A 21,196-nucleotide genomic window follows, 5' to 3' on the forward strand; every position below is an offset into this window, starting at 1 on the left:
CCTGTCTGCTGCTGTTTTCTGAATTATTAACACAGTTCTACCAAATGAAAGATAGATAGATAGATAGATAGATAGATAGATAGATAGATAGATAGATAGATATTTTAAAGAGGGAACTTTGCCAGTCCATAGGGAAACCTAAATACACCTATTTTGTCTGCAGTTCACTGGGATTGATTTCTGGCAGTGTAGCAGTACTGTTTCCATGGTGGGCTCCGCTTTTACACCAGGGCAGTGGTCCTCCTGAGCTCCCTCAGAAAAGTAGTTGGATGTAAACCCTTACAAGGGTTCATCTGGCTGAACCCAGGCCTGTAGGCTGCTGAACTTTTCCTCGGTGAGGCAATGTTTAAAACCAGCTGCTATGTCACGAGCTGTAGATTTTCTCCACAGGATGTTCCTGTCAGAGCCTTGCTGGGACTGCTGTGGTGGGATGTTCTGCGTGCCAGGCTGTGTGTTATGGTTAGCCGGGGAGCACCGTAGGTTGGCACCGCTGCCAGAGGATGTTACTTCAGCTGTTTGTTCTGACACCTGAGCAGTGCCCCCCGTGCTGGCACAAGCTGCTGTGTGGCTCAGCAGCTTGAAGCCAACCTGTCACTGCACCTGTCAGCCAGCCTGGCACCGGCAATCATTTTAGGTTATGTGACTAACTCCTGAACAAGGAGGGCCTTCTTAAGGGACCAGATCTGCGCTACGTTCAAGCAGCAGCGTGTCGACGAGCTATTATTTTTACATTTTCGTCTTCATCTGAAACGAACCCAAACGACTTTTAACAATTCCACGGCGTTTTCTCCAAAACCCACTCGTATTTTACGATAACAGCACCCGCACCCGCCCCCCTTCCCGGCCCGGCCTCCCCTCACGGCGGCCGCGGGGCGGCCCCGGCGCCCATTGGCGGAGGCGCTGCGGGTCCCCGCGGCGTCACGGAGCTCGCCGGGGCCCCGCCGGCTGCCGGCGCGGCCATGGCGGGGGCCGCAGCGGGGCGACCAGGTCGGGGCGGGCGTGAACCGGGAGCCGGGGGGCTGGGGGGGGGATCGGGGCGTGCGGGAGGAGCGGGGAGGCCCCGCCCGAGAAGCGGCCGGGCGGCGGGGCCGCGCTCGGAGGGGCTGCGGGGCTGCCCGCGCCCCGTGCTCGGCGCTGCGCTCACGCCTCCCCTCTCCCCCCGAGCAGGTCCCGGCGAGGCGTGCGGCTGAGAGCGGCTCTCTCCGGCCCGTCCCTGCTGCCTGCCTGCCTGCCCCCGCCATGGAGACGGAGGGCCTGGAGTGGCTGCTGGTGCCCGTGCGGCAGCTGGTGGCCTGGGGCGCCGCCGGGGCCATGGTGTTCGGCGGCGTGGTGCCCTACATCCCGCAGTACCGGGACATCCGCCGCACGCAGAACGCCGAGGGCTTCTCCACCTACGTGTGCCTGGTGCTGCTGGTGGCCAACATCCTGCGGATACTCTTCTGGTAAGCACCCGCTTCTGAGCCTTCGTTTGGAATCCTCCGAGGAAATAACGCCGTTTTTATGTGCTTTCTGCCCCTCTCTCAAACATCAAAAAGCTGCTTCGTGGGTGAATCTGCACCGAGTGTAACCAGCCGGGCGCAGGAGCGCTGCGTGTTGCCCTCGCCCGTCGTTCCAAACAGCATTTTCTGACTTGCTGCTAAATAAAAAAAAAAACAAACAATTATTTTAAGTCAGACCTCTTCTTCCTCTTTTATCTTTCCCTTTCCCTCCAGCTCTGAGCGAAGGCCCCGGTCCTGCGCGCTCGTTGTAACCTCCAGCAGGTCTGAAAGCTGCTGGGACGCTGGCCAGATGTGCTCGCCCTTTCCTGCGATGCCAGCTGGCTTCAGGGGAGCTCCCGTTCGCTTCCGCAGCTCCACGGATGAAAGCATCGTAATTTGATAAGCAGGAAAATGGTGGGCTGTTGCCCAAAGCACGCTCTTCCTGTTTCCAGCACGCTTCTCAGCGTTAAAAGGCGTGTTTGTTTTCATAGCTTGATCTGGTGCTGCTGAGCAAATAACGTTTTATTAGGGCCTGCATGATTTCCCTGAATAAATTTTATTAACTTATATTCCTCGCTACTTCTAATAGTGTAGATGCTGCAGCGTTGGTAATATATTTGAGAAACCAATGGTGAGAAAGTCTGGGAAATGACTGCAACTGAGGACAGTTATTCTAAGAATATTTTGACTTAAAATAGCGCTTTGTAGTCTGCAAAGGACTGATAGGTAAAAAGCCACTTCCTTCTGTTGGTTTCCAGTTTCTTTTCAAAGCTTCTCTACTTCCTTACGTGTATGCAGCTTTCTGGATTCTTCTCCAGCAAAATCAGTGTTGCAGTATAGCAGGGAAACCTGTGGACCCTCTCCTGAGACCATAGCTAGCAGTTGAATGGGGGAATCATCACTGGATCAGAGCTACTTGTTGCGCTGGAACTCTGCTTTCTTGGGGAGAAAGCATTGGAAAGAGAAGTGTATGGGACAGGTGTTGGAAAAAGCAAAAGGAAAGTAGAGGAGCTGACGGGAGGGGAGAAATTAAAGATTTTTTTTTGTTTTGTTTTATTAAGGAAGCTGAAATATACAAATGATTTACAGCCGAATGGAGATGCTGGCAGTTCCTAGGTAACCCAAGAGAGTGCATCTGTTAAATGAGATATGGAGTATGGAAGAGCTGGAAAATCTTATTTGAGTTGATTTTAAATATATCTCATTAAGAGATGTGCAGAAGAATAAATACTGTGAATAGTGAAAAATTTTATTTGATATTAAACTTAAAAGCTTTGTCAGCATTTGAAAAGAGAGAAAATGCAGTTACATTGGTTATGTGTTTTTTCTTAATTATTTTTTTGTTTTATTTTTTGCTGTGTGTATTTAAGCTGTATAAAAGTGTTACTCCTTGACACACAGTAGTTCTGTGTGTGCTCTGGTCATCTCAGAGCTTGTCAGTGATGCTGAATGGCTTCATACATCATATACATAGACATATCTGGCATGGCTACAGCAGGAGCATAAGGGATGCGGATGGCTTGTGATACAGCCACTTCAGGCTTATACTGTAGGCATGAGCCTGCAGAAACATATCTATGCTTATAATGAAGTGTCTCTTTCTGTCTCTATTAGCTAAACGACAGGAGAGAAGACTTGCCTAATGATAATTCAGTGTTCATGGAAAAGGAATATTTAGTTTCTCTACTTGTAAAGATTAGGCATCCCTACTAGTCCACAATAAACACTAGTAAGTAAAAAATACAGTATTGAGGGTGGATATTGTTCTTGGCCATATGGTTGGTTAGAGTAAGATAGCAGAGTAAGAGCCTCAGACTTACTGGAACATGTTTTAAATGCACCCATAGAGCAACTTGGCAAAATGATTTTTCTGTTAATTGCTTAATGTCATCTATAGCTGATGATACTATGTACCTTATCTGGGATGCAGCGCTCTAGGTAATGTGACATAAGCAGCAGAATTATTTTAATCATATATGTCATTGGAAGGAATTAGTTGTGGTGTATTTGATTTTAAATTTATTGAATAATTTGATCCATTCTTGTGCTGGAACAGAGCTGTTTATTTTGTTTTGCCTATAATTTTCCCCAATCTGACTTTCAAAGTACCAGTTGATAAGACCAGTCCCCCTTTTCTTTAGCAAATCAATCCAGATCTTAACACAGGTCTCTCTTTTGAAATCTTCAGTGACATTTGGCTGTTATTTTCAATTATTTTTAGTTTCTCTTCATTACTTTGTTATCACGTATGTGCCAGATTCATCCTTCCTGACTTCCCCTCCATCCTGATCCAAAAATAAGTACTTAAAATTGTAGCCTTTAAAAACTCTCAGGTTCTAATTCTGCTGCTTTGCAGGCTCTAATTATTCCTTAGGAAGGCTGTTTGTTTATTTTGACTTCAAAGACGTTTCTCTAATTTGCTGATCGTTTCTGTTGTTACTTCCAGATCTTCCTTAATTTCATATATTTTTCTTAAATACAAGGGTCACAGAGTGGAATGTCACATTTTTTTCAATCCATGCATAACAGGAACAGACAGTTCCTGCCTTTTATGCCATGTTTACTATGTGTTTTCATTCTTCTATATGCTGGTCTTTCTGTATCTGTGTCAGTCGTAACAGATGTCCAGGCATTCAGTCCCAGCTCTCCCCTCCTGGCTCTACTCTGCCTGTTCACTTAAGCTCTGGGACTATTCCCTCATTTCCTATTTGTGAATGGGCAGATTCCACGCGTTCCTAGAACTCTACTCCTCTCCCCCTGATGTTGTCATGGAGTTTGACCTCCTCTCCAAATAGGGTATTTATTTCCCATTCTTCTTGACATATTTTTGTAGGTGGAGTGATAACACTGTGATGGTAGCTAATGAACAAAGTACTTCTGAGAGCAAAGATAACAATCCTGATTCCTCTTTTCAATTTCTTCTCCTCTGATCACACTGTTTATAATGGTAAGCAATTTTTAAAGTTGGAGGACTTAGCACACTGCTTCTTCTCCTCATCTTCCTCCCACCTAAACCCTTAGTTTCATGGCATGTTCAAAGAGAAGAGTGTACATTTGCTAGTGATGACAGTAACACATTATCTGCTAAACCACTTTTCATGCTTCTCTATTTCAGAGCGTCTCAAAACTTCATCTTTAGAAGGAGAGTTCTGCTTTCACTTTGGGGTGTTTGGCCTCGTCTGTGCCAATAGTGAGCTTTATGCCAGAACTTTATGGAAAAGCAGTGGGAGAGGACTGGCCTGCAAGAATGAAAACAGCATACAGATAGCGGTGTGCATGAGTCCATTTCACTTTGTTTACGCATACGTGGCTTTCATTTAGGAAAAAGAAAGTAGAAGTCTGAGCATGCAGTCTTTTGACTTTTTGCAGCACCATTTTTGTTATCTGATTCTTCCTGTACTTGCTAGAGTTAGCTCTGATTTCTTGTTCTAGCTTGGTTGGTAAAAATATCTAAAGGATGTGCAGTCTTACTGGTGCTTGAGCTTGGGGTGGTCAGTGATCTGGTGAAGTTGTCTTGTGCTGTTTTGAAGCTGAGGGCTGGCTGCCAGCTTCAGAGCTCACTGTGGCACTTGAACACGGCGGTGACAAAGATGAACGTGCCTTCTTGGTGCGTCTGCCCTTCAGTTTGCCAGCTGACTAGCTTTGAATTACTGTGATCGAGAACAGGAATAAGAAGGTGAAGAGTTGTGCAATCAGCTGGGAGTGGAGTATGCAGAAGAATTTGCGAGAGTTCTCTCCCTGCCCTCCTTGCCCTCTTCTTTTGTTTAAAGCAGCTTATAATAAATTATGGTTTCTTATATTATTAAAACCAGAATAAAGAAATAGCTGGAGGAAAAAGAACTACAGATTCATTAGAAGGCAGCAGTAGGCATTTTAGTTGTATCTTGGGAAAGTTCAGCCAAAAGCTTCCTGCTGTTTCCAGAGGGTTTTGGACTTTTTTCAGTTGTGCAGTTAATAAAATGCTTCATATAGTAGTATAACATGACTTGTATATTTTTCAGGAAGATGATCTGTATTCCATGAGTTTTGAGATGCAGTTCTGTTGGCCAGTGGCCTAAGCGTCATGCAGCAACGTCAGAGAAATCCAAACAACAGAAAGTAACACACAACCTTCCCATTTTTGAGTTCTTGCAAAATTGTTGCCTTGAGGCAAGCTCTGAAAACAAGTTGTGACAGTTAGGGAAACAGTGGAAGCTGCTGATTTTGTTATTTCTGAGCAAAGTCACCCTACTACCCGTTCCATATCAGTTCATCTGAAACAAGCTCGGTTTTGAAAGCTAATGCCAGTAGAATTGGGAGCTCTCTGTGCTGGAATCTGTAGAATCAGCTGCCTGTTAGTAACAGGCTTACCGAGACAGGTATGCAGCGGGAGGTGATGTGTAGGAAGGTGTTGGACTTGCTGTTGGACGGGGTAGGCTCCTACACATTTGTTTATTTTACTGCAACACCTGCGGTGCCGCTTGTGGATCAGCTCCTGATGTCGGGTGTTGCTTTGACTTCAGGTAGTAGGCCAGTGGGGTCTGCAGGACGTACTGTGGGAAGGAGAAACTTCTAAGACTTCTGTTACTAAAACGAATACTGGTAGCTTTTTCTACACGGGGAGGGTGAGATGATGCTGGAAATGTAACGTTGAGAGATTGCTTTACCTGTGGTCTGCTAGTGGAGTCTTGCTCAGGTACTGAGAGCAAAAGTGCTATGCAATTCCTCCTCCTCATAAATGCCAAGTACAAAGTGCACTGCTGTTCTGCACGAAGAGTAAAGTAGGACTTTGTATGCCCAAGTGAGATGCTTGTTTTGGGTGCTCTGTAGCATCCCAGAAGTTTACATCTCAAGGAGGAGCTCACATAAAGAAATCCTGTTGTTAAACTAGTTTTTTTCTTGAGCTTCTTGCTGATTACATTCTGTGATTGTGTGGGCTGTCTTTTCAGAAAGGCACTGTGTGTCTTTCCTGTGGCCCAGCTGGTGGCATACAGTGTCCTGCACGCTTTCCATCTTCCGTAGGATCTTTAACTTCCCGAAGAGTTGGAAAAATTGATCCAGGGTGGTGAAACCTGTGGTAGCTTTGGTTGCTTGGTGGTTTCTACTATCACAGTGAGCAGAACTGCCTTTGTGAGCCGAGGCAGTGCTGTGATGGGCACAGCACAAAGAGAAAGCCTTGCCCCGGGCTGGGCACTGCTGGGGGTAGCAGACAGCACTGGAATGGTGGCCGTGGGTGTAGGAGGAAACCATGTGGTCGGGATGGTGGTGATCTGGTTGCACCAACAGCAACCAACTTCTTTTGGGAGATGTTTGAGGAAAAGAGATACTGTTTAGTCTAGTTTGGGCTGCTTTTTCACAGGACTGGATTAGCAGGATTGTTGCAGTAGGATTGAGGCATACTGATGGAATTACATAGTTTTGCCAATGACTAGTCAGTTTCTGCTGTGGCCGGAATGTCTCCTCCTCTTGTCTTCATCACCTGACCACGTGATAACTAGTTTAAAGCTGTTGAAATACTAATAAAATGTAAGACCCTACCCTCTTCTTTATTTCACACATATAACTAGTACTAGTTCTTAGGAAACCACTGTGTTTTTTTTGTTTTTTTTTTTTAAGAATCTTCACAAATCTTGTTTACAGAACGATTCTTGTGTGTTGAGCGTTCTGATGTGCTTTTTTAATTGTCAAAGAGATGAAAAATCTGCCATAATACTTCCAGTCTCATTTACATTAAGGCTGTAGTGATGGCAAATTGTTACGACGAGACAGCAGGTGGCCTTGCTTATGTGTGTGTGTAGTGGGTGGATGTTTGTACTCTAAGCCATCCATTTGTCACACAGCCATTACTGAATCACTGATGGTCTCATCAGCGGGGAGAAACTAACCTTGCAGCAACCTGTGCTGGATTTACTGTCATAATAGTTTCTAGCTTATTGCACTGCTAGCTCAGCCCCTCTTGAATACCTTATGACTTTACATGCAAATGTATTTGTAATTGGAGAGGGTTTTTCTAAGCTCGGTGTAAAAATTTTTGACTGCGTGTTAATTCTAACTAATTTTTAGCTGTTTCTTCCTCATTCCCTGAATAGGAGACACGTACAGCAGCAGATTGTAGTGGTTTGGGGGACCTTGGCCACAGTCAGCAACAGGGGCTGCATGAGCTTTGGTATCGGGGGCATGGGACATAGACTGGGCCAAATTTTGTTCCTTCTGCCTTACATTTTCCCCAGCACAATAAAAGCCAGAGCACTCAGTGCTTGCAGTTATCTGCATCAGTTGTGTTCTTTACTCCCTTCCTCGTGATGTCCTCCAAATGTGTTAAGATACTGGCTGTTGTGACCCACCACAAAGATGGCAGAAAGAAGGGTAGGACTTCTATATCCTAGTGAAGTATATGTCACTGTTACTCTTCCAGTGGTGTATTTGACAGTGACGTGGAGGCTCAAGGCGTTGTAGTATTCTGGCTGTGCCGTTAGGCAGGGAATACTTGTACACTTTCCTTGGTGTGGGCTGGTTGGCTGCTCTGTACAGGAAGATTTCCAAGGAAGCTGGTCTCCTGTCCCTTATCAGTTGGTTCATAACAAGAAAAAAAATATAGCTCTGTTGGAATGGTTGTCCTGTAAATTCAGTATCATGTAAGAGAGTGTGAGGATGAACCTGTTTTTTACCAGCAGAGCTCTGCCACTGAATTAGCCCAGGCATAAGAAATTATTTCTTACCATAGAGCAGGCACTGTCTAGAGGCGGTTATCGTGGCTTTGGATGTGGCTGCAGATGGCAGTGTAGCTGAGGTCTTTGGCAGCTTGATGTGCTTGGATAAAGGTGTCAGTAAATGCTTTTGGAAGGTCCGTGTAACATGGTGTGGGCTGAAGGAGCTGGGGAGTACAGCAATGTGTCTTCACCATTCTCAGCATCTCCATCCTCAAGGCATAAAACCCAGAAGAGTTGAGCAGAGAGAGAACTCCATGTGTTGTGTAGCCTTCCTGTTGTTAATCTAATATCCTTCAAGAGCTGCATGTGTAAAGCTTCCACCCTTTACCCCTAATCCATTTAGGGAGCATGTCTGGTGAGGGTTGCTGAACTTCCATCAAGCAATGCAGGAAGAGAAACTTGAAGTCACGAGTCTTCACTGAAGGGTCTTGTTTTCACCTGGCAGAACCTTATGCAAGCATGGAAGAGAAAGCCCTTCAGTAGAGACTCACCACCATGCAAATTTCTCTTTTTGTGTTACGTTCAGGAAAGCTCAGTAGGCCCCACCACACATCATCTCTGAGACAATGGAAATTCAGTTTGGGGCTGGGGGTGGAAGAGGAGAGGGCAAGAGAGGACAAAGTGTGAGTGTTCAGTTCTAGTACCTTTTAGATATTTTTCTTTCCCAAACCTTGGTCCAAATTAGATACAGCCTGATGAGTAAGTTGGTGTGGTTCTCTGACCTGCTGCTCAGATATCTGGAGGCAGACAAAGCATGAGGCTTACATATTTTTTTCTTTTTCTATAGGAGGAATTTATGTTAATCCTACTAAACTAATAGCTGTGGGTATTTTTTATGGGCCTTTCACAACTGTTACAGTAAAGGTAGTTTAGGATTTCCTTTTTCAGGTGCTTAGGGTGAAAGAATGAAAGTAACTGAATGCAACATTTGTCATCTTTGAGATGTTTTATATATTTTCCTTTCCTTTTTGTTTTTTGTTTTTGTTTTTTAGGTTTGGAAGGCGTTTTGAATCCCCTCTTTTGTGGCAAAGCATTATCATGATCATTACTATGTTACTGATGCTGAAACTGTGCACTGAAGTTCGTGTGTCCAACGACCTAAACATAAAACGCCGCTCTTTTGCAGGTTAGTGACAGGAACTAGTTGTTGCAGAATGAACCTTTTTGAAAGTGTATTGCACTTGTTTTGGACAGAAGTTCTGCCTGAATTGCAACCCAGTCTCCTTTCTTGATGAATCAGTGTAGCGCTATTTCAACTTTTTTTTTTTTTTTTGAAACCACTTCCTCCCAGATGAATGTTTAGATGAATGTTTAACATTTTAACTTTATTTTAAACGGGTCTTGGTTCAGTCTGGAAGTAGTTCTTAATGTTTCACATCATGCCCTAGGACACAGAGCTGGCTGTCATGCAGTTATGCTAGCCTGGATATTTTTTAAGATCTTGTCCTGCATAAGAAACTTTCTTCTAGTGTATTCTCTACCATGTTCTTAGGTGGGAGTTAGATCCTGATCATACGCTATTATCTGAGATCTTATTTTGCAGTTGCCAACACTTGCTTTTGCACAGAATTTATTTTCTGCTTAATAAATTGTTGGCTATCAAAACAGATGTTGTCATATTTTAGATGCAAAACTGTCTTTTTGTATACTTTTTTAGTGTGGGAGTTATGGGAACTTTCACATATATTTTTATATAGTTGTTTATCTCATTTTTAGGCATTGATACTTCCAGCTGGGACCAGACTATTATCCTTTATGTAATCAAATATTTTTGTTATGCAAAATGTCTTTGATTTTTCTCCCCTCCCCAGATAATGACATGAAAGGGATAGTTTTTGTTTTTTATCTAGAATGACTTTGACTTACAACATTTTATATTACAGCTTATTACCAACAAGATCAGAATTAATACTATCAGCTAAAATTTTGGCAGTTGTTTTACCAATATGGATGCATAATTTATTCTCTCCATCTGTTCTCTTCCTTCACTCCCTAAAAATTGAGGGTCTGATTTAGTTCCAGATATTCATGGCCTTCAAGGCAGTGGATACTGACTGTGCAGTAGGGTAATGTATCTAATACCTGAGGAAACTACTTCTATCCCTGCTTACTATGGAGTGTAGTGTGAAACTGTTCAGTTAAGTAAATTCATGTGGAAAGGGGACTGCACTGCACCTCCTGAACAAAAGTTGCCGTGTCCTCTAGTATTGTTAGTCTGGCAGGATGAATATTTTAAAAACTTAGTTTCATCCATATTTAGCAGCAGTTAAATCCGGGGAGTATTTAGGAGGGATGTGTATGCTTTCTGCCTCTCAATGCTTGCGTTTCATGAACTGGCAGAAAGGTTTCTCTGTTTGCACTTTATGAGGTGAAATTATCCTTGTGCACGTTTATGCACGCTCTTGCAGGCTTCCTCAGTAACCTTTGGACAAAAAGGGAGGCTATTCAGTTTAGCATATAGCCTTCTTTAAACATCCCTTCCTGAAAGACATACAGTTTTTTATACCAGGTAATGGAAACTCCTCAAGGTTGTGTTGTGTCATTTGATCCTTTTTCCTGAAACTCAGCTTGTTACGTGTTTTAGTAGCTAGAGAGACTGATTTTTACTTGTGAACATTAATTATTTCTTTTTGTTGGAATGCTTGCATTTTCCCACAGACTTTGAGACCAGTTAAAATCCTTTTCTTATGTGTGATAATTTTTCATCTCTTACTTAAAAATCAATCTCAAATGTCATCAGGCTGGACAGAACAGACACACTGAGGACATTGACCCTCTGCGAGCTCTACTGGGATGTCTCAGAACATTTAATTGCATACTAAACTCCTTTCAAATGAGGCAGAAGAGGGTTTATATTTCAAGCATGTCGAGTGAGATTTGCATTTCTAATCCTACTTCTAATCTTATCTTAAGTTTTATGGTGATTCAGACAAGCTGATAAATCTGTGTACTTACTTTCTTTCCTCATAGTTCACCAGGTTAGTGGGAAGCTAGGTTTGAAGTCAGTGTTTTTCATGAACCTTTCAGAATCCTGAGTGGAAAGTGCAAGATTTCTGTATGTTAGTGTAATTTATAATCCCTCAGATGGCTGGTCTTCGATTTAAATCTTTTTCTTTAATTTCTATCCTCCCTCTGAATGTTTCTACAAAACAATCCAAAATATTTAGAAAATGAAGTTGTTCTTACTGCTTTCTCGTATTACTAGTAGATGCTGTGGTTCTTCCCTTGTCACATTAGTGTATTTTTATCGGTATATCTTGAACTATGTCGGAGTTACCTTTTCCTTTTCCTTTTTTTTTTTTTCTTTTCATTATTCTCAAAGTAAGGTCACTTAATAATAGTCTTGCAAAGAGAAAGCAAGTTGAAAGTGGCAGAGCCCATCTTGTGCTGCTGCTGTCTTCTCTGTCTTTTTGTTCTGGATACATAAATTTAGCCTTAAAATGCAGGTACTGCTTGAAAAGAGAATAAGCCCTCTTTATATGTCCAACTGTTGTATTTTTTTTTTTTACACTTGACTGTATAGCCAGTTTTTAACTTAACTATTTTGGATTGAAAGAAAAAAAAAACAACATCAAGAGAACAACAAAAACTTTATTTTAAACCCTCTAATGATAGGCCAGTTTTCTCTTGGCATGTGACTACCTCTGAAAGGTAGTGTTTATGTGAAGAAGTCCTCAAATGAAGTCAACAGGCATGAATAATAGCTTACCATCTTTTATACTTTATTTAACACCATTTTAATTCAATCTTGAATGTTTTACATGTAGATTTCCAGGCACCATTGTTGTGGTAACAGCTCTCCTTATTCATTGCTGGTATTTAAATTGGTGTCTGTCCAGTTGTATTTATGCTGTCTTGTTGACTCAGTACAGAAAGGCTCAAGGTTCAGTGCTGCTTTATTTTGTTAAAGGTGGTTTTGTTCAAAATGCTGTATTATTTCTGGGTCATAATGATGCTACCATGCTAGAGAGCTAGATACAGAAGAACAACATCCACATGCCTAACTCATTTCTTGACTCCAGAATCAAGGCCTTTTCAGGAGGCTGAAGCAAGTTGCTCACAAATACAGACTGCTAAAAGCATCTAGTCACTCTTGGAAACGTTGACAGGCCAGGACAGAGACTTCATATGCTTGGAGTGGCACTCTACTAAGGGTCTTCCTTTTCTTCCCCAGTATAAGCCTTCACCCTCTTCTCAACAAAGACTCAGTTGCAGTTATGCCTAAGGCATTGTGCCAGATGTCAAGAACCCTGAGTACATGAACTATGCTGAAAGCCAGCAGGCAACTTTTGTTAAAAACAGGTTCTTAGACATCTCTTCTTCTTACAGTACAGTGAAGGCTCCTTACATGGTTATCTGGTGTTATGCAAAGATGATTATGTCTGGTCATTTGTCCAGTTTTATCTTCCTTCCAGCTGCTTATTTTCTTAAACTGCTTTATAACTTGTTTCTTATTATAGCATCTTGATCTCTTGAAGAGCTCTGATTTTGTCACTGGAAAACACTCTTGCACAATACGTGGTTTTCAACTGGCAGGAAAAGGAGAGTTAAAGATTTTAGGATGCAGAATGATTGCAGATGGGGTCTACTTTGTCCTTGTTGATATGAGTAGCTTGAGCTGAGGCTTTTTGGAGCTATTTTAGAGCAGTATTTTCCCAGGAGGTAATGCAACTGTATTGTCTTAATTGATTATACATGTGTGTATATATTCAATGTTGCTGGGCTAACAACTTGTTTTCTGTGATCATGAGAAACATATGAACTGAGAGTTTAGCTTTCTCTTCCACTGTTTTTAAGTCTTCATTTTCTCCCCCTGAGTAAATTGCTGTTGGGGATGTTCACTGAGGCTGTTCTGAGCCTTCCGGCTGCTTGACCCTATCTTAATGTCACTGGGTGGAAGCATTATAGAAAGCATGGAGACTAAAATTTGTCATATTTTTTTTTGGCTTGTATGTTTTATAAGCAAAATATACTAACTGACTAAACTTGAACTAAAAGACCCACTGTTTCATTTAATCATACAAGTCTATTTTGTCTTTCCTTCCTTTTTTTCTCCCCCTCAACTTTTTTTATGTAGCTGCAGATAGTAAGGATGAAGAAATTAAAGCACCTCCCAAGAGATCCTATCTGGGTATGTACTGTCCAAACTCACTCTGCATGAAGTTGCCTTTTCAACTACCTATTTCATGCTTTGCCACTTTTTGTAACCATTTTTAGAAACAATTGCATGATCACTACTATATTAAATGTTTGCATTAAGTTTTTGTGACATACTAAAGCCTGGTGCATGGTTTCGTTTTAATTTTCCCTTCCTCAGTTTTAACCTACATAGTGGAAAACGTGCTTACAGTTCTACTTCAGAAATCAGTTTTTGAAGGCAGTTGAATTCATTGCATTGTGTGTTTCACATCTTTCTCTTTTTCCTTCCCCAAGGTAGAAAAGCAAAATACTGTGTGATACATATCGTCATAGTCATATTCCTCCTCTTCTAGCCCTGCCTCTGGAGGAAACAATGGAAAATACAGGAGTATCTTTCAGCATTGTTCAGAATGCTAGATAAGAATTTTCCCATAACATCTGATGTTCAGCAAAATGCCTGCATCTTTGCAATTTTCCCCCCCCCCCCGACTTGTTCCTCTCTTTATTAGAGTAGCCTCAAAATTGTTTCTTGGTAATTAGTAACACTCTAAATTGGAAGTATTTAGAAGAATACTTTCTAAAGAAGTATTCTTCTAAGGAATTCTTCTAAAGTATTCTAGAAGTATTCTTCTAAAGAGGAAGTATTAGGCACAAACTAACCTCGTAGCGTTTTCAGCTCTCATTTTTTTTTTTTTTTTAAATTAGTTGTGGGTATCATGTTAAGGTAATTATACCAGCCACAGACACAAAAGTTGTCCAAAGTCAATTTTTATGTTGGTTTAAAATGAATCGATGAAGAATCTCACATTGATACTAGTTATTTTCTATTGCAATTCTCAAGCTAATAAGGGATCAATTAAAGACATACAGGGTAAAGAAAAGTATTCCTGGTGCAAAAAAGTCTCTACTATATTTATCAACAGTTAATTAAACTGGAGCAAGTTTTGAGAAACACAAAGAGAAGCATTAACCTGAGTACTGTCTTGAAACTGTAAGACCAAACCTGAAAGGGTTAAATAGAAGATTAAACCATTAATCTTCTGGATCTTTCCTTTCAGATTTAGGGACAAAACGCATCTTAAATTGGTTTGATGGCAGTATTTTGCAAAGTACCTTTTCGTTGTATGCTTTCAAAACATTTTTTCTGGACTTCGTATGAAACTGTTTTATTTTGCTGTTTGTTTTCTACTTTGTAGTGGTTTTCACTGGCTTGCAACACTAACCAATGGAAAGTAAACTTTAAACAATTCTATCCTTTTCGCACCTATCTTCCTGTTGTCTTTTACTGGTACTCAGAAATGTTTTATTTACAGTGGCAGAGTTAGAATCAGCTGCCTCTGCTCCTAGATATGACTGAGTGGGTTATTTCAAAATGCTTCATGTGGTTAAAATTAAACAGAAAAAAAGTAACTTAATGTGACCTTTTATTCATTTCTGTTTTTTTTTTAAGTGCTTAAAAAGGTTGACATTTGTAAGGAAAAAAAACGTTTAATCTTAGTCTAACTGATTTAAATCTGAAACAATTGGTTAATAAATGGTGACTGAAGGTCATTTTGGAACTGCTTAGCAAAATAATGAGATGAATCGCATTATCACTAAGGAAAAAGGGTAGTCTCATGCTCAGAGGTTTAATGATAGGTTGGCACGTCTGTTCTCTGTTCAAATGGCATAATTCTTACTGGTGCAAAGAAAGTAAGAGATGTTTTGAGGTGTTTGTGTGTAGTGCACATGCAGAAGTATGCCCAAGTGGGCATACAAGTGGGCTATACAGTGCTTTACATCACAGCATAAGTCATACTTTGACTGGCAGGGGGTTATTAAACTGAGTGAGCTATGTCCTCAGGTGCTCTGTTTGCTACAGCTCTGGAAAGCTCACTGAGAGAGTAGTTAAGGGGAATATTTGCTGTATTCTCCTGTGGTATGAGGACATTCTCACAATGTCTTCTAATGAGTTCTAACAAAAATTTTGTTCAAGGAGAGATTGGCTTCTTCCTTTTCCCTGTTTATTTTGGTTTTCTGAAAATATTCTTCAATGTGCTTTCAGACTCCAGAGATCATTGTATTACTTTCTTTTTCTTGTTATGTAGTAAACATTCAGCCTATTCTTTTTGTAGATGAAGATTGGCTATCCACAAAAACTATTAGTGTAGATGTTGAAACATTAATCCGAGAATGTACTGTGAAAGTTAAGGACATGATTAATTTATTTTTCTTGATGAGGTGCTTTAGAACAAATCATAGAATCATTGAATGATTTGAGATGGAAGGGTCCTCTAAAGGTCATCTAGTTTGTGAATAAATGTCTTAATCTGTTTCACCGAATTGCAGTAAAATAAGAATTAGAGGCTGTCATCACAGAAGTAGCAAAACACTAAGCAAGACTTTGCTCCAAAGATGTATTGTGTGAAACTGTTTCAAAGGGTCTCATTGACATGGCAGATGAATCCCAAAGTGAATGTGATTTGTTTGATTTTCCAAGTAAATATTTAAACACTTTGAAGGACGCTTCCAGTAGATGACAAGAGTTTTCCTCCCTTTTGTGAAGCTGGGTTTAAAACTTTCCATGCTACTGAACCCTGAACCTTGCTTTTTGCCCAAACAGAAAGTTATCCAAGTAAGGAGTTTTAAAGCAACAGTAATAACTAAAATGCAGATGATCTACCTGTTGCATTAATATTTAAAATGACTTATTTTCTTTGGGTGAAAAATGTAAAATGTCTGTGCAGGTAAGTTCAAAGTTAGAACCTGCATGGTAATGAAGACAAAAAAGCAATGTGAATGAAGTAGGAACCTGCATAGTAATGAAGACAAAAGAGCAATGTGAATGAAGTAGGCACATCTGCTACTCTGTGCTGTTTCCACTTTGTCCTGGTTTTGTCTGGGATAAAGTTAATTTTGTTCCTAGTAGCTGGTATGGTGCTGCGTTTTGGATTTAGTATGAGAATAATGCTGATGTTTTCAGTTGCTGACAGGGAGCAGCACTAACACTAAGCCAGGGACTTTTCAGCTTCTAATACTGCCCTGCCAGCGAGGAGGATGGGGGTGGGTGCACCAGGAGCTGGGAGGGGACACAGCCAGGAACGCTGACCCACGTTGGCCAAAGGGATATTCCATAATACCCGATGTCATGCTGAAAAATAAAACTGGGGAGGTTAACCAGGGAGCAGGTTGACTGCTATTCGGGGACTGGGTGAACATCAATCAGTGGGTGGTGAGCAATTGCACGGAATGTCAATTGCTTTGTGTATTATTTTATCATAATTATAGTAATAATATTTTCCTCTTCCATTTCCTTTTAAACTGTCTTTATTTCAACCCATGAGTTTTACCATTTTTCCATTCTCTCCCCCATCCCACGGGGACGGGAGGGACTGGCTGTGTGGTGCTGAGCTGCCTGCCGAGTTAAACCACTGCACAGTCATCGTGGCAGCCCTGTGAGTAACTTACATGTTCACCTCTTCTTTTGTCCCTTCACTTCACTCAGGGGATCAGCTGGCTCATGATAAATTGGGAGTTGGCACGCTCTGGGACGCAGCTGACACATCGCGTGCACTGTGACGGCTGTAAACTTTTTTCAGTCAGCTCTCTGGCTCCCTCAGGTCGTAGTACTCAATTTGTCTGAGTCGAACAGGAGCGTCCAGCTAGCAGACCAGCAGATGTGCAATGTGGTTGTCTGTGAGTGCTTACAGCATGCTGCTCTGTCCAGGCCTCGCTAGCCTGAGCAGAGCCACAGACACAGTTTCTCTTTGCCAGTTATGTGGGCATCGCTTTGGTTTCATTGAAAGTGTGTGTTTCACACCGTAGTTTCTAGTTATTGAATTCCCTGTACGACTGTTGGGTAGTTAAATACATAGCAAAAGCATAGCAGTTGCTGGTACACAGCTGCCTCTGTCTGTGCATAACTGCAAGTAGACATGAGGGGAGTTAAATACTGTCTTGCCAGGAGTACACGCTCCCTTGTTAGACTCGTGTTGAAGTGCTTTTTTTGGTCTTTTAGGAAGGGAGCCTAGGAGAAGGGTTTGTAACAGCATCTCTGTGTGAAACTAGGATGTTTGCCGGATGGAATGACATCCAGCTGCATCAGCATTTTGGCTGTGGTTTTGTGTGGTGGGGACAGTTACTCCCCCCTTCTTTCTCTGCAGTAGTATTTAATCCTTTTCATAAGACATTGAAAATAAAATCAGAAATGGAGAGTCGAACGATAAAGTGGCAATTTGTTATAAAAAAAACTTACGTTGATAGCTGTAGAATCTTATTTAGAATATATAGAAGAAAAGCTCATAGCAACATCCAGCCACATGAGGGTGCTCTCGGGTTTCCCAGTCTTCAGCAGAGCCACTCACCTGGAGCCTGTGGGGGACTGATCCTGCTTTCAGGTCTGTTGTGCTACCTGTAGAAATAGTGAATAAACAGATTTTGAAGCCTTCTCTTCTGGAGGCTGAAAAAAACAGTTCTTAGTTTCTTCATGTATGCCATGTACCTCAGCTCCTTAGTCATCTTGGTGACCCACTCCTGGGCTCATTTCAGTACAGCAATGTCTTTCTTGTACCTAGTGGCACAAAACTGAACACAGTATTCCCAATAGGGTCTCGAGGGTGTTGAACAGAGAGGAATAAACACTTCTCTCCACCTGCTGGCTGCACGCTTACTCAGCTGTATAGTTCAGTATGCAATTGGCTGCCTTTGCCCCAAGGGCTGACTCATGTTCAGTTTGCCAGGCTCCCCTCCACTTTTCCACAAGCCTCCTCTCTAGTAAGGCAGTCCCCTATAGCTGTCCTGTGGCATGTTGTTATTGCTCCCCGGGTGTGCAACTGCACTGAACTTCATGGTATTCCTGTCAGCTTGTATCTCTATCCCTTAGAATAGCACCCCATAACTTGGTGTCGTTCATGAACTTCTTATCCAAGTTGGTAATAAAATGTTAGGGAGTATTGGCCCTGATATTGATTGCTTAGCAGGTTGCCTTGTAACTGACCATCAATTGTGTGTTTTTCCATTGAGAGGAGAAATTTGTAGAGCCTGATGGTCCAAGACAATTTTCTGCACTCTTTATTCTCCACTTACCAGTTGGTATCTTGCTAATAAGCATACTGTAAGAGACTGTCAACTGCTTTGCTAAAGGCAGATATATAAACAATATCCAATCCTTTCTTCTTTCCCTTAAAGTCAGTCATCTCCTAACACAAGGTAATCACATTGTTCTAATGCACTTTGCCCTTTGTAAATCTGTGTTGTCTGTTACTAGTCACCTTTTTGTCCTTCATGTGCTTTGAAATGGATTGGAGGAACCATTTTCTTCCATATTTCTTCCATAATCCTCCTAGCGATAAGGTTAGGGTGACTGGCATGTTGGTTCCACATATACTCTTCATCGAAGATGGGTGTGATTTTTTTTGTTGTTTGTTTTTCTCCTTTTCCTTTTTCCTGTCATTGAGAACCCATCCAAATCACCATGAACTTCTAGAGGTGACTGAAAACATCCTTGAAAGACATAAGCCTGCACTTTCACATCCTTAGAAGTATCCATTAACATAAGTGCTTCCAAACTCATACCTTCATCATCTGTGGGTAATACTTCATGCACTCAACCCTGTTAGTAGGGCTCAGGAACTGTAGAGGGCAGTCCTTACCAGTGAAAGCTCATTAAAGTATTATTAATGCAAGAAAGCAGAATATAAGTTTACATCCAAGAGAATTAGTTGTCCAGCTTTCATTGTGATACCCTGCTTTGCTGCCTGTCTCACGTATTTCAGTTCTAAGCAAAGCAGGCAGGTGAGAAGAAACTGTTATTTTCTATATGATAGCCAAGTTGACAGACACTAATCTCCCTGCAGATTTCCAAAAAATCTTCCAAGGTGAAATACTTTTAGTTCTTAGTAGAGATATGTTGGTAGCTCTGTTTTTTTCAGTGGTTTGTAACACTGGGTGACAAGAAATGTGCTTAAGGAAGTGTTGTTACCCAACTTTGTTCAGACATAATGGACAAGCTGGACAGCTTGCTAGGGAAAAAAATCTGGCTGCAGCACGCTTTTAGGATCTTGTTATAGATCCTGGCACATCTATATTTTGTAGATTTCATGTATTTCTAAAGAATGCTGTCTTTGCATTTATATAAGCGATTTAGAATCAGCAGTTCAACACCTCAACTGGGCCCATACATCAACAGTTACGTCCTGTACAAGAGATGGAGGGATAGCTTGCACCCAATTGCTGCTGCTGATTTTTGTAAATAGACTCAATATGAAAGGTAGACATGCTGTCACTCTGGAAAGCTGCTCGTCTGATACATACTCAGGACTTCTACTTCCATTTACAATTTGTCTTAGTCTGTTGGAAGTAAGTCCCCTGAGATAACCATACCCCATGCAGTATGTGGAGTGGGAGGAATGGTCAACGAGGTGACCCAAAGGGTGGGCACATAGAAGTGCTGAGCTAGGTGGCAGCTCTCACTTGGTCCCAACTGCAATGATGTTACGGGGGCTTGTGTGACAGTAGGATGTCTGAGCTGGCATAATGCACTTTATGAACTGAGCTATATGTGGAGCTGATGGTAAAGGAATATCCTTATTGTTGCATTCAGCCTGATTTATTTTTTTCCACTGCATTTTGTGTCCTTTATGTTTTATTAGCCTTCTGTCATTTAAAGTGTGCCAGGAATGTAAAATTAATAGTTTCTGCTAAGCTAGAAATAGGGAACGCATTTAATAAGACTGCCATTCAGAAGCTCTTATGTATAAATAAAGGTGTTAATAAGGCATTTCCTTTTGCTGGATATTGAAAGGCACGTATCACTGCAGCATCATTGCTGTTTCATGGGGGGGGGAAAAGAAAAAATGACCTTTTCTATTTAAACCCAAGTGTCATGTTTTTAACTTGTAATGGACTACACCGACTATCCTTGAATGAAAACAATTAGGGATAACTTTATTTTACTGAAAGATTCCCACCTTCACCCCCTATGCACTCCCACTTTAAAAACAGTGATTTCCCAAAGATACATTGACTAGAAAAGGATTTACAAGCCCTAGGTAGATTTTTCAAGTAAGAAGAAAAATCTTTGGTATGTTCCAGTTAGCCAGTCTCCCTGGGCTGTTTGCTTTTGGGAGGAGATGCAGGAAATTCCATGTTATGCCTGAGGTCTGAAACCAGAAAACTAAGCAGTGGATTAGACTTTATCTAGATATTGCTCAGGTTTGGTGAGATGAATAGTGACTGTGCTCTGTGGTATTGAGGATCAGCAGCACCTTGTATAAAACTTCCCCCTCTCTACTAATGAGTTTTGCTTACTAATTATTTTTTTAAGACAGTGAGTTCACAGTTGTCTTTATTAATGTTTATTTTTTGTGTTATTTTTTATGAACCTGCAGGCCCAAGGCATACTGAAGAGCAAAAAGCAAACAAGCACCCCTCTGGTACAAAGTGCCAAATTGTCACTTTTGATGCTGGCAAATTAACAGGTTGCCCCAAGAGCAACTTACATATGCTGACAAGAAGAAACTTGTTTAGGAATTAGTCCTAGGCTCTGTTCCCAAATGCTGGGGAGATAGGCATCGCTAAGGAAAACAGCACAGAGCTAGGCATTCAGCGCAGTGGCTGTTTGATGGGAATGCTGCGGTGGCACAGACTTGGCTGGCACATAGAAGCTGATAGCTAAACTTTTGGTTTGTCGTACTTTGGATAACATAGGGAATCTATTTCTTCTGAATTTAGTGAATTTAGAAGAAATATTTTCTTCCTATGCCTGTACTGTGTCTCAGCATGACAGTCAACTTTTGAAGAAATGCAGTATGTTATCATCTCCCTTCCCTCCCTCCTGGCAAGAAACATTTTATTATTACATGCACCCTAAATAAACAATTTTAGAAGAAAGAATTGCAGTAGATATCAGGA

At 41.5% G+C, this 21,196-nt stretch overlaps 1 protein-coding gene across 3 annotated transcripts in view; it reads left to right on the plus strand.

Moving 5' to 3' along the window:
- Nucleotides 1-876: 876 nt before the first annotated feature.
- Nucleotides 877-21,196, plus strand: part of SLC66A2 (solute carrier family 66 member 2) — a 50,167-nt gene continuing 29,847 nt past the window's right edge. For 2 of the 3 annotated variants that reach the window (XM_082753269.1, XM_082753270.1), the window contains exons 1-4: nt 877-987; nt 1,168-1,442; nt 9,160-9,293; nt 13,245-13,298. In XM_082753269.1, coding sequence (XP_082609395.1) covers nt 1,240-1,442; nt 9,160-9,293; nt 13,245-13,298 — 391 coding nt within the window. In that variant the 5' untranslated portion in view covers nt 877-987; nt 1,168-1,239. The remainder of the gene's footprint in view (nt 988-1,167; nt 1,443-9,159; nt 9,294-13,244; nt 13,299-21,196) is intronic. The other variant, XM_082753271.1, reaches the window with a different exon arrangement.

This window comes from Aythya marila, assembly GCF_965140915.1.
Source record: "Aythya marila genome assembly, chromosome: 2".
Taxonomy (NCBI): Eukaryota; Metazoa; Chordata; class Aves; order Anseriformes; family Anatidae; genus Aythya; species Aythya marila.